This window comes from Agelaius phoeniceus, chromosome 2 (genome assembly GCF_051311805.1).
Source record: "Agelaius phoeniceus isolate bAgePho1 chromosome 2, bAgePho1.hap1, whole genome shotgun sequence".
Classification (NCBI taxonomy): domain Eukaryota; kingdom Metazoa; phylum Chordata; class Aves; order Passeriformes; family Icteridae; genus Agelaius; species Agelaius phoeniceus.
In genome coordinates, this window is record NC_135266.1 from 113,562,390 (window position 1) to 113,575,587 (window position 13,198).

The 13,198-nt window shown below is 48.4% G+C and overlaps 1 protein-coding gene across 6 annotated transcripts in view; it reads left to right on the top strand.

Moving 5' to 3' along the window:
- Positions 1-13,198, top strand: part of RCSD1 (RCSD domain containing 1) — a 37,827-nt gene that overhangs the window by 21,308 nt on the left and 3,321 nt on the right. For 4 of the 6 annotated variants that reach the window (XM_077174572.1, XM_077174573.1, XM_077174574.1 and 1 more), the window contains 4 exons: positions 7,441-7,548; positions 9,986-10,075; positions 11,320-11,391; positions 12,665-12,859. In XM_077174572.1, coding sequence (XP_077030687.1) covers positions 7,441-7,548; positions 9,986-10,075; positions 11,320-11,391; positions 12,665-12,859 — 465 coding nt within the window. The remainder of the gene's footprint in view (positions 1-7,440; positions 7,549-9,985; positions 10,076-11,319; positions 11,392-12,664; positions 12,860-13,198) is intronic. The other 2 variants (XM_077174575.1, XM_054627983.2) reach the window with 1 other exon arrangement.

The following is a 13,198-nucleotide window of genomic DNA, read 5'->3' on the forward strand; positions in this document are numbered from 1 at the left end:
CTCCTCCTGACTGCCTCCAAAACTTCCATGTCCAATATTTCTTTACTTTGTTGGCATTTCTCAATTAAGGAGCAGTCCTTTGTCTCAGGAAACCACAATCTCCAGCTATGTAGAGATACGTACAGAAGAGATGTGTGGCTGGGTCAGAGGAGTCTAAACCCCATCTTTGGGGCCAGGAGCTCAGACAGGTCCCAGACCTAATCTGAGGTCCCGTTGTCTTTGCAGAGTATTCAGAAATCTGGAGCCCAAACTCCAGCGTTCACAATATAATTCACAGATTGCTTTCCCCAAAGCTGCGAGAATGAATCTGTTGCGTGTGACATCAACCAGATGTGGAGGCTTCTCTGCCCTGGCTGAGGCTTCACAATGTAGATGAAGCTTTATCTTGGATGTGCAGTGGTTCTGCACAGTTGTGTACACTCTCGTATGAGACATTAACTCCTTTTGTTGCAAGTCAAACTAGAAACCTGTTTGCACAACCTTCAAAATGCCAGTCCTGGCAAACAGCAGTCAAGGATTCTGCAGAGTGTGCTGGGGTCATCATTTTACTCCTCAACAAACCCTTACACTCTTTCATAAGCAGATTTTATGGCCAGGTATCAGTTCCTGAATTATTCTTGTATCTTTGAAGTGGAAATCTTACTTTCTTTGCTCAGCCTTCTATGATGTTTCACTCCTGCATTTTAGCAGTGAGGCGCCCATGGCACACTGAGACCAGTTATTCCTTTTTGCTCAGCCATCTGATGCAGCTTGGGGGAAAAGGATGAGGACTCTGCATGCTGCCGTTCATAAAGCTCACAAAATTCTCACTGGGATTGTGAAATGGAGGTGTTTAGCATCTGGTAAAGGTTGATCAAAGAAAATATTGCAGAAAGATAAAAGTAGAAAAGTATTATATTTTTGGTAGAGTTTAGGATACATTTGAAAGACCTGCAAGATATTCTTGGAATGTCCTGGAAAGTAACTGTGGTAGTGCTCTAAATGCTCACAAAGTTCTCAGGGCTAGCCTAGCCCCACCAGAGGAAGGTGCAGAGGTGGCTCACAGTGTAGCTTTTGCTCTGGTGGAGCACAGCACAGTAAGTATCACCCCTGCTGTACAGTAAATGGTAGGAAAGGCAGGTAGGAGCCTTGGCCTTGCTTCCCAAGGTGCTACAGGCTACACTGACACAATGATGGACAGGACTGGCTAGGAGGTATCACAGAGCCACAGCTGTAGCCACTTCCAGCTGGGGCTTCTGCCAATAATTAAAATTTACTACAATGAGACAAGGAGCAGCTTCCTTGCCAGATCAGACGCCAAGTGAGTAAATAAATCACACAAATCCCTCCTGAAACAGAGAGCTGGAAGGTCTCCAGTGAGAATGATTTGTGAAGAACAGTAAAGAGAGAGATGCAAAGAAGGATGCTTTGCTGGGCTGAAGAGGGGTCAGAGTAGCAAGAAGAGTTTTGTTTATTCAGGGCTTGCATCTTGGGATGTGTTGCTTCTTGAGCCAGGGGCCCAGCGTGGTGCTGAGCTCCAGTCGGAACAAGCATCATGAGATTTCCTTCTAGGGATGTGGAACATGGGCCAAGGCCAGGGTGAGCCCACCTACTTCCTGGGCAATCTGTGTTCAGCCTGTGTTTGTGCTTTTGTGGGTCACAGAGAACAGGGAGGCTCAGCTTGTGGGTAGCAGCACCTCCTGCTTTGTGCTGCCTGATTCCTCGTGCTGTGACTCAGGTGTTTTCCCACCCTCTCGTCTTTCAGCTTGCTCTTCTGGGGGAGTTTGTGCTTTGAACATACCCTGCTTATTTGCCCCTCCCTTCCCAGTCCAAACAATGTTCCCCTTTCAGTATGATCCTGATGCCACTGATGTACTCACATGGGTACAGATAAATCAGTTCAGGTTATGTTGGCAAGAGGCTGCAAGCTGGGATTCATCTAAATGTCAGAGACAGAGAAATTACTTTGAATGAAACTACAAATTACAGAGGTTTTTCCATTCAGTAGCATGGGTCTAATCCTAATTAAAAACTACTCTTGAGCTTTTTTAGTTGATTTAAAGAGAAGTTCCTTATGAGCTGCCCATCTAATCTTATCTGCACTTAAAAAAATGCGAGAGCCAAAATAACTGAGATGCATTTGTGGTGCATTTTCCAGAGCATAAGTTCATGTCCTCTGCAGATAAACAGGAAGTGTACCTTAGATCCTGCCCTGTGTGACTACTCAGTGACCTTTTGCCTCCAGCTGGCCTCTGTGGTTGAAGAAAAGATGGGTCAGGGAGAAGAGATTGGCTCTTGATGATGGAAATCATCACCCCAAATTGGAGCTGTGCTGTCATCACTTCTCCATTGCTTGGTCTGAGATGTGCAGGACATCTCCTGTCCATCAAACCCCAGCCCTGCAGGGGAACATTTTTGGGGACAAGGCAGCACCTCACTGCAGGAGTAGGAGACATTCACCCCCTCCAGCCCCTGGGGAGCCCTGAAAGGAGCCGTATTCCCTGATGCAGCTTACGGTGTCATTCCCAAAATGCTGCTTTCGGTGTCAGAATCAGGTACTTGTGAGCTTGAGAACAGCTCCTTTCAGCCAGGCCGATTGCAAATGAGTTCAGTTAGGCAGAAAAGCAGCACCTCGATCAGATTAAGGCTGTGTTTTGCCCTGCAAGCTGAGAGAGCTAGCTCAGTTTGGTGTAGGCTTTCCTGTGCAGACAAGGGCTGTGGCTCGCTGGCTCCTCGAGTCCTGCAGCTACCTCACTGGAAAACGAGAAGGGTCAGTCCGGGAAGGTTTTGTGCAGAATGCTTTGCCTTGGGAGAGCTGAGCCAGGCAGGGAAGCGAGGGTCTGCAAGAGACTCTGTTCCCTCCTGACATCCAGCCTTGGTCGGGATTGATGCTTTAATCCCAGCCAAACCACAGCACTGCTTCCCAGTTGCTGGCCTCCAGGCAGAGTGTGGTGCTGGTTGGTTTATTTTGACTTCAGGAGTTTCCTGCCCACAGATGCATCCCCCTTCCCTTCCTTAGCTGAGCAGGTCCTACAGGTGTAGAGCTTGGCCTCTGCCATGCAGCAAAGAGAACCTGCTTACACTTTGTGGCTGCTGTTATTTGAAGCAGAGGCTGCTGGGGATGGCTGACACAGTATTTATGGGTGTTTTGTGGGTGCTTAATGGCAATTTCTTACCAGTCATGTGCTCCCTGTGGTGGCTCACAGGTCATGGCCTAGACTTGGCTGCACCTTGGGTGGGTGGCAACAGACTGCAGGGTGAAACACCAGTTTCACTACAGACCAGCCCAGCCTCTACCAGCAGGCATGCAAAAATAGGATTTTTCTGTCTTATCAGAACAGGAGGACATAGAGGGATGTAATTTCCTCAGGCTCTGGCTGGAGCAGTTAAAGCTCCAGCCCTCTCCTCTGTGCTTTAGGCTGCCCCTGTCACCTCTCCCTCCCTTTCCACTACAGCAGGGCAAGCACGTGGTGGGCCATGCTGTGAACTGCAAGGCTGAAATGATCCAGGTTAAAAATAACCCTGTAAAGAGTTAAGGGGTGTATTTTAGGCCCAGATCATTTCAGTGATCCAGTTTACAGCACAGCCCCACAAACTCACACAGGTGCAGGGGAGGGGGGAAGGGGGAAAGGAAAGGTCAGGGGAGAATGAGTGGTTGGAAACATAAGCTGTCTGAAGCCCAGGGCTTATGAAACTGTGCCCCAAAAACTGACACCTTCTTGTTTTCCTCTAGCACACTGACAACTCCCTTCTCATGGTGCAACACTGGGTGCTGAATATCACCCTTTCTGAATCTGTAATCAAGACACTGGCTCTGAGTCTTGGATACCTTATTGTATCTGCCTCTGAGACACTGTGTTTAAAATTATTTTTGCCTTATTTGCTGTTGCTGAGGTAGATTGTGTGTGCAGCAATGAAAAGATCCCTATGAGAGTCACAGGGGAGCTTTGCAGCACTTGTGTGAGCACAGGATCTGGCATGATGGGCTGGTGTGAGAACAGGCTGCATGGAATCATTCCTGTGAAGCATTTTTGAAAACAGGACATTTTCAAAACATGGAGATCAGGGACTGGCCTCAAAACCATGTCTAGGTGCAACTGCATGAGAATTGGGCTGATAGTTGCACAGGACCAGTACCAAAATTTGTGTAACCATCACTGATTTCATAGCTGCTGAATACTCCAGCCTTGCAAGGTGCTGTGGGGTTTCTCAGATAAAAGGTGACCCATCTGGCCAAAATGTCCTACCTGCAAAAGCAGATGAGTCAGAGGATTCCTAGGGGAGGGAAGGGAGATTAGGGAAGTGTGGATCTCTGCTGTTACTCAGCTGGTGTTTAGCCATACTCTGCACTGAATGACAGCCAGTAGAACTTTCCTCTTTTCAAACCAGGTACCTGATGGGACATTTCTGTGGGGACCTCGTGGAGCAGGTCATTTCTGTGGGGATCCAGTGGACCCACAGGCAGCCTGTGAGAGGAGCAGGATCTGTGCTAAAAACAGTGGCCTCCCTTCACACAATCTGCAGAGCCAGGGGTTGGTGGGCAGTTCTGCTCTCACAATAGAGGCAAGGACTCTGATGCATAAGGAATGAGAGGTTTGGGGGGCTCAAACTGGCACATTTGTACCTCAGATGCAGATAAAGGCAGAACTTTCTTCCCCAGTGCTAACAGGGACTAGGCTCAGTTTTAAAAGCAGATGAAGAAACATGGTTTTGAAAATCGTTTTCAAATTTACTCAGTTTTATAAATTTATTTGGAATAGAAAAGTGAAACAAACTCCTTACAGAGAACTTGGTAGTTGCACTTCCTTTTTTTGCAGACAGTGCCATGCTTACATTGATGGTATAATTAAATTCCCATTTACAGCTCTGTCTGACATTTTTCAGAACATACAACGCTTATTTTTATGGCACAGCAAAAAATCTCAGAATATCAGTCACCAAATTACTGATGGACTAAGCCTTTAACCTTAGCTCAGTGGTTTTAGCCCATGCAGGCTGACCATGCTTTTCTTCTGAAAAGGAAAAGAATCAGCAGTTGACTGCAAAAAGCACAAAAATCATGTCTGAATAATTTCACTGTTACAGAAAAAGAGAGAGAGAGAAAAGGAACAGAGCTACTTCTCATAACCATTTAGAAAAGTAGTGGTGGGTTATTTCACCAAGGTGGGCAGCATGACCAGGAATGGGAAAGATTGCATAATTAATATTGTGGGGCAGGAGAGAGCCAGCACTGAGCTCTGGAGTGAGAGAAACAGATGTCTTAGTCTTAGGTGTGGAAGAGGCTGAGGGCTCTGGGTTGAAAGTCATAAAATGAGGCTTCCCACCTTCCTCACAGTGGTGGGAAGGAGGAGAAGGAGACTGCCAGCCCAGCTCCTGGAACTCAGAGGAATTATGTTCTCCTTGCAGTGCAAGGAAGGGAACTTTTTGTACCCAAACACAACACCTTCCTTTGACCAGAAGACACAAAGCCTGGCACATCACCTGGGGCAGAAAAAAAGTTGTAGAAAACAGCAGTACAGCGCAGCAGTGTAACTGCCAGAAGGGATCTGAGTAAGGATCCTTTCCTGTTCTTTATTTTCTGTAATGGGAGAGTCTGCAGCTGGCAGTTTCTGGAGGACACAGCCCCGTGGGCTACTGGTGCTAATCTTAGAATGGCATGTTCAGAGCTTCCTGCGCCCCGGCCCCGCGCCCCGCGCCCGCAGGAGCCGCCAGCACAAGACACCCATGGAACCCGGCTGGCCTCCCAGCTCTGATCAAAGAAAGGCAGCTGTGTTTGCAGACTGAAGTGAAAAGAAAGAGAAAGAAAGGAAAAATTCACCCCGAAAACAAGAGGTCAGAGAAGCCAAGAGGAAGTTCAGTGTCTTTTCTGGGAAAAGGCAAAGGGCTGTGAAAGAAGCTCTTGGAGCTAAAATGGACTACGAGGGAGGCAGCCTTTCTGCCACAGACAGAGCACTTGCAGCTGCTCGGTTTCAACTGAGTCCTTACTTCAGGTGTCCATTCTGCCATGTCCAGGTATTCTGTGAGCTGATATGAGGAGCCAAGCCTCCCAGACCATCCTGCATTCTCCAGGTTCATTCTTTGCTCCTTCCTCTTTCCAGCCTGCCCTCCCTTCACAGTAGGGAGACATAACCTGCATCTTGGAACTGGTGTCCCTCCCCACTTAGCCCAGCCATCATTCTTCATGTGCAGAAGGTTGCCCTGCTGATCTGCTTACCTCACTCTTTCTTCCATTCCATTATCTGCCACTTTACCTGCCTGTAATTACTCCAGTGAAAGGTGAAAAGATGAGGGGAAGGTGTGTGAAGGTCACTGGGACGAGACAGCTTGATATGACTTCCTTGGATTCAGGAAAGCTATTCCAAAGTGTATGGGAAATTTTACAGGGAATGGCAGACACCTACAGGGGATTGCGGGCCTAGGAAAAGGAAGATAACATTTATTGGGAGTATTTCTTTACAGCTCTCTGAGAAAGGGAAAGGCTTTTCTCCATGATGCAAACAAAAACTGAGAGACAGAAAGGACACTGAGGCGGTGGGGTGAGAAATGTGGTGCTGGTCATGGGTTCATGGTGGTGGTACAGGGAGCTGGGAGGTGTGAGGTTCCTTACTGATGGTTTGCAGCCTGGTTTCTTGTTCTGAGCTCTCCACCTCTAACAGAAGGCTTGTTATTCCTGGTTGGAATAACAATTGTTGGTTAGTTATTCTCAGTTCCTCTGGTTTGGTTTCCCCAGCATCAGATACTAGAGATGAAGAACAAAGGTTTCCTTTAACATCTTTGATTTCAAGGCTTTCTATTCACACTGCTCAATAGACACATAGCAAAGAAAACAAGGTGAATGTGGGATGACACCAGGGCAGTGTGGTGTGGGAAGAGCTGCATCATCCAGACTCCAGCACAGGCCTTCTGCTTCTCAGCTTGATGTTGATCCAGGGGAGGGGAGGCTTCTCTCAGCCATGGTATTTCCTCCTTCCCCCTCACCCACCTCAGTATTTCACTGAGAAAAAAGCAGAGCAGCAAGGGACACATCTCCAAGCAGATGTTGGCTTGCTGTGAGGACTGGGAATGGCTTCTCACAGCAGAACCACAGGAAGAGCAAGGCTGATGGTGACCAGGGCAGTAACAAGGGTATGAGAGGGCTGAGGATGTGTATGGGGATGTACATTACTGCCTGCTCCATCTGCTCACTGCAAGGATAAAAGGAGCAGACACCTGGTTTGCTTCCATTGAAAAGTACTGAGTGTAGGCTCTTCAGCTGGAGCTGAAAGGCTCTGCATGAATTCCTGATTTTCTGGGATATTTGAAAATGCTGCTAAATCCCATCTTCCAAAAACTCTTGCTCTCAGGCTGGCTGATTGATGCCAGATGTGAGAAACTCTGCTTCAAGTCCTTGCTTACTTTTGAACTTTGTAACACATACACAGGCTTGCTTTTCCAACCTTCACTCACAACTTCTTGTTCCAGAACAGGCCAGCAGAGACCAACTCAGAGGTGGACAAGTCAGCATCACCCTCAGTGGCTCAGCTAGCAGGGAAGTTCAAAGAGCAAGCAGCCAGTATCCCTGGAAAAGAGGTAAGGTGCTCTGCAGCCACCAGCAGGAAATGAGTGGGAAGTTAATCCCTTGTCTCTTCCTGCTGGAACATCAGTGATTTGAGCATGAATCCACCTTGACTTTGGATCTGCACAAAGGATTCATCTCCTCGTGCAATGCAAGCTGGGGCTGTATCTTCCATGCATTGCTGATTGCTGGATGGGTGTTTTGCTAGAGCCATCTCTTGGGAGAGACACTAACCAAGACATTGCAGAGCTTGGTAAGGTGCACAGATTTACCCAACAGCTGCAGACAGCAGTGCATGCATGTCCTGTTTGGGCTGCCTTTTGTGGGCAAACAGCAGCAGTGAATAATGAAATAGCCAATATTGATGGGAAAAGACACAAACAACAGGTGATGAAGTGTAGCAGCCAGTGGCATGTCATCAGCACCTCGTTCACAAAAGGAAATTTCCTCAAGGTTATTACTTCTGTGTAGGTCTGAGAGAAAGCTGCCTCTTTACTCACCTTCATTGCCTCTTCCCAATGATATTTCAGACTCTGTGCCTATCTCTATCATGCTGAATTCTATTTTAATGAAATCCCACTATGCCAAGCACTGCCTCACACGCTGACTTTCTCCAGCTAAGCAAAACACTAGAATACCTCTCTTAGGAAGAAAGGAAAAGTCAGGGTTATTTATGAAAGGAGGACATTTTCAGAGAGCCTCCTTCATCACTATGCCTTTTTCTTTTAGAAGCATAAATGTTTGCTGGTGGCCTTTTTCAGGCACCTTTTGAAACTGAAAGGGCTCTCTTTGCCCTTCAGCTCTGGATCCCAGCCTGGCCTAAGGGTATCCTCCCTGTCACCCCTCCTGTCTCTGGCTGGATGCAGTGGTGACCTCTGCCCTGCAGGGCTGGCATGCCATCATCTATCAGAGATTAGCACTCCCAGGATGGGAATAGCCAGTCTTTTCCCAAACTCTGTTTTTTTCCCTCCAGTCTCCAGCACACCACTCAGTCCATCCCATTACAGTAATTTCCTCTTCTGAAGGTATGGGGTTTAATTGCACTAAGTCCCTCACCCTTCAGAAGGCAGAAAGTTCCCAGACCTCTCCTGTGTTATCTGCAGACCTCTGCTGTCCCAAGCCAGGGCAGCGTGGAGGGGCCTCACAGTGCAGAGAAACTCATTTTCTCCAGAGACAGGGGAGCACAAAGTTTCCTGTCTTTTCTCTCTGAGCCATCTGTCACTTCCCCACCAGCTTTCTCAAGCTGGCTTCAGATTAATGACCTAAGGGATGTTCTTTAACCCTTGCTTGGCCCATGCCAGCAGAGGGGAATCCTGTCAAGCAGGGAACCTCTGGCACATCCACTGTGGCACAGCGCAGGATTTCATGGTTGCAGAATGGTGGGGTTTCCACAAGACACATTATTGCTTCCTGGCATGACACAAGGACTAGGGCAGGGCTGCCCTGGGCTGCTTAGAGATGCAGCAGCGCCATGGCTGGGTGCAGCACCTCCAGAATTTAAGTGACATCAGGTCCACAGGTCCTCCAAGACAGCCAACTGTAGAGAGGGCAAAGATGCCATAATCCAACTTTTCACATGCCAGCCTGCGAGAAGGTAACAAAATTATGCAAATATATTATTTATTTTATTTATTTATTGTGCATATTATCCAAGATTACAGATATTAGCCAGTTATTTTGGATTATTATTTTTAACACATGAAAAGTGTGTTAACAGCTTGGCAGGAGACTACAAACGTGGCATAAAAATAGAGACAGCTTGGCTGCAAGACCAGAGCAATAGTTATGTGCTATGCATCCCTCCTTCCTAGGGAACTCTCTCTTAGTTCTGAGAGCCCAAGGACATTCAGAAGGAATCAGTGTCCCTGCCATTAAGTTGCCTTGTTCCTTCCTCTCTGGAGAATTTGTTTCTTAGTCAAATTTAAGGTTGCAGCTGAGGCCTTGTCCCTGTGCAGTGCTTTATGTCATTCTAAGAGAAATGAATGGAGCTGAAATTCTAACGAGTCAGAATTCTTGTTTTTGCCCCAAAAATATATCAGACATAAAGTTGGAAATCTTGAACTAGGCAGCTGAGACTCATTGAGAGGAAGTCCTGGTAATGACAGGAAAGAGCAGTAACAATCTCTCCTGTGTGAGGGGGTTTCCAGGAGGACGCTTTGCAGGAAAAGTTTCTGGGAAGGCTTCTCCACCCTCCACAGCTTAGAAGAGTGTGTGTTGCACAAAGAAAAAGATAAAACTACTCTTCCAGCACTAGAACTGGGCTCTACATGCCTCAAGCACAGCCATGTGCTAATACCATCTTTTGCTGCCTTTGGATGACTCATTTGGGCAGGCTGAGCCCTGCCTCATGAGCAGGTCACTCACACAGCATGCCCTTTGGTGCTTGAATTTCACTTCCTTTTTAAGAAACCTGATTTCCCTCCTGCTGAGTTGGTTGTTTTCTTCTCTTAGGTACCACCACATAAGCCAACTCGGAGGAAACCACCCTGCTCCCTTCCCTTGTATTCCCACAAAACTGAGACAAGTGACAATGATGAGCAAGTGAGTATCAATTTAGCAGGGAACAAGGTCTTTCCTCTCTGCAGCCTGTTCTCTCCTGAGACACGAGTTTGGAGGTGGCAGAGAGGTCAGGCTGTGCAGTCAGAGCCATCAATCAGGCAGCAGCAAACCTGCCCCTGCTCTCACACGTGTACTGACCCAGAGTCAGCTCCATGCTGTTCCCTGCTCCTGCAGCATGGATGCACAGCCCATTTCTACTGCTTTTGTTTTCACCCTTGGCACACTGGTGGAACCATCCAGTTACCACTGATATTTAGTAGATTTGAACAGGGAGCACCCATGCTGTTTGTTGAGCATAATGGGGTAGTAGTTCTACTCACGAGATTTTTCCGTCTTCAAGAAAAGGGAATAATTAATCCAGAGTGAAAAGGGGGTTTGTTGGCAATACCCACAGAATATTTCTTTAGGACCCTTGAATGAGCAGGTCCCAGTAAGCTGGCTGCAACTTAGGAAATTTTACACTCAGGCCCCCTTTCGTCACTTCTGTCTTTCGGTATTTCAGGGTATGAGGTCTACCCACCAAATTTCACATTGTCACCTGCCCTTAACAAGCAGGTAGTTCTTTGTCCTTCTTATCTGTGAGCTACAGGCTCTTGCTGCCTCCATGCCAAAGGGGCATTAAGTTTTAAAATGTTAGATCCCTTCCTTTTCTGAAAAAAGCAATATGCCCCTTCTCAAAGCAATGCTCTCTCTTTCTCAAACTGCTTCCAGCCTTTTCATAGCTCTACCTTTCCTGCCATTTAGGCCCTTCCTGCTTATACTAATTGGATATCCTTTAACTTGGTTACTCAAGTGGTGGCAGAAAGTCTTTCCCGTTACAGAAAGTTCACAATATTTGCCAACATAAAGGTTTTAGGAGGTAGAATTTTAATCTGCCTGGTCCTGAAATAATACCAGGAGAAACTGTGCCACAGGCTAGATACTTTAATGAAGGCAATGTAGGAGCAGAGCCATTCCACATCACCTAACTCAGACTCTTCAGACAGCAGCCCTTTTTGCCCAGAAGAGGGGTTCGTGTATCTAGCCCTAGGATGGCTAGATAGCAAAAGGAGAACGGGGTCAGGAATGAAGAAAAAGAAACTTTTGTATTGGAGCACTATATGAAGCTTCATTTGCTTCCCTACAAGCAGTTTCTGCTTATCTCTTCCAAGTTTTCTGCCTTTATTGTATTTCCTCTTTTCCACCCACTACACTGTGATGTTCTCCTGTTTCATTCTGTTTTGCAGAAGCGGTCGCCAAATGCTTGCCCCATTCCCAAGGTCAAGGTGAAAAGTTCACCCATGATTGAAAAGCTGCAGGTAGGTCCTGCAAGAGCCCACATGGCTTCCCCAGCAAATTAAAACTGACTGGCATTGGTCACAGCTACTTCCTTTGCAGAGCAGCCAGAGGGGAAGGGGATGCAGGAGCCAGGGGTGACAGCCAGGTAAGCAGGGCCTCACTGGGGAGGATCCAGCCCCACCACACACAAAGGGGAAGGCAGAACAGGTCTGGTAATGGTAATGGGCACCAGAAGCAGTCCAGTGATCCCCAGGTGTGCCCATAAGCATGCATGGATCAGGATCATTTGGATCTGTGGCATACATGGCTGGGCATGGGCATGGCAGCAGCGCTGACTGAGCAGGGGCAGGAGCCTCAATTTAAGTGCAGCTCTTGAGAGAAAGTGAGGGAAGCCCTGGCTGAGACTTCCTCCAGCTCTTTCCTCACAGCAGGGTCACTCACTTGAGTCCCCTGCACTCCACTGGGGAGCTGGCCTCGAGCACAGGCAGTGACAATCCTGGCAGTGGGGCGTGTGCTCCAGGCTCTGGCTGTCCTGTGTGTGCCTGGAAGCTCTGCACTGCACTTCCCTCCTCTGGATTCCTGCAGCTACACACAGCACACCCAGCACTTTTTGTGCTTCCGTGGTGCCTGATCTGTGCTGCTGAGGGCAGCTCAGCACTCGATGGCCTGAAGACAGAGTGCCCTGCCCCTGCCAGCTGCCTGTCCCAGCAGCACATGTCACTCCAGAGCCTCCTGGCCACCCTGACACAACCTGAGCCTATTCATAGTACTGTCCCTCCTGATGCACCCAAGGACATTTGCCTAGGGGAGCTTCCCAGTGAGAGGCCAGCAGGAAATGTTTTGCCACAGTTAATCACAAGCTCGCTGCTTTCCATGGTCTTCTCACAGCTGCACAGGTCATTCTGCAAGATCAGGCTGGAAAATGCAAGCTCCTGTTGGGCACATGCAGGAGGGTTAAATCTTGAACCATTGCTGGCTGCTTGTTCAGATTTTCTGCCAGTTCAGCCACTGCACTGTGGTGTATTGGCCGGGTCACTGGAAAAATCCAAAAGGCCTCAGGATGACAAAAGAACATGTCCTGAGTTCCAGCTGCCAGGGAAAGACAAATGTCCAGTCACAGCTTCTCTGCCCAGGCTTGTTTGTTGACAGTGTCACCAGGAGGAACGCACAGCCAGGAGGTCTGTGGCTTGTGACAGCTGAGAGATGTGGCAGGGCAGGGGTTCCCCTGTGTGGCTGTTGTGTGTAGCACACGCTGCTGTCCCGCATGCTCCTGAGAGGCGTTTTTCATTGCAGGCCAATCTGGCTTTTGCTCCAGCTGCTCTGCTGCCGGGCGTGTCTCCCAAAAGCCCTGGGATGAAAGTCCTGGTTTCTCCGTTCAGCACGCCTCCCTCAACGCCCACCAGCCCAGGGACCCAGTCCCAGCCCAGCGAGACGCCAGTCAGCTTTGATCAGCCCCCAGAGAGCACTCAGCTGCAGTTCTACAACAAGGTAGGGGATATGTGCTAGGACTTCTCCATTCCACAAGGTTTGCTTATTGCCTGGGGATGAGGAGGAAGAGGAGGCTGAGCCCTCTGTCCTGCTGTAAGGCTGTGTATTTGTGGCCAAGAAAGAAGATTAGTGCAGCAGGTTCCAAACAGCCTTTCAGTGTAGCTGTGTGGAGTCTCCTCTCTGCCAGTGTGTGGGAAGGAAGGGATGGAGGGGCAGGACCCAGTCACCTCAGCTTGGCAGTAACGGGGTGGAGGGTGCCAGGGGGTGCTGTGAGCAGGTGGTGCCACACGCCAGCAGATGTCTGAGGTGGCTGAGGCTCAGTTTGGGGAGCCACGCAGA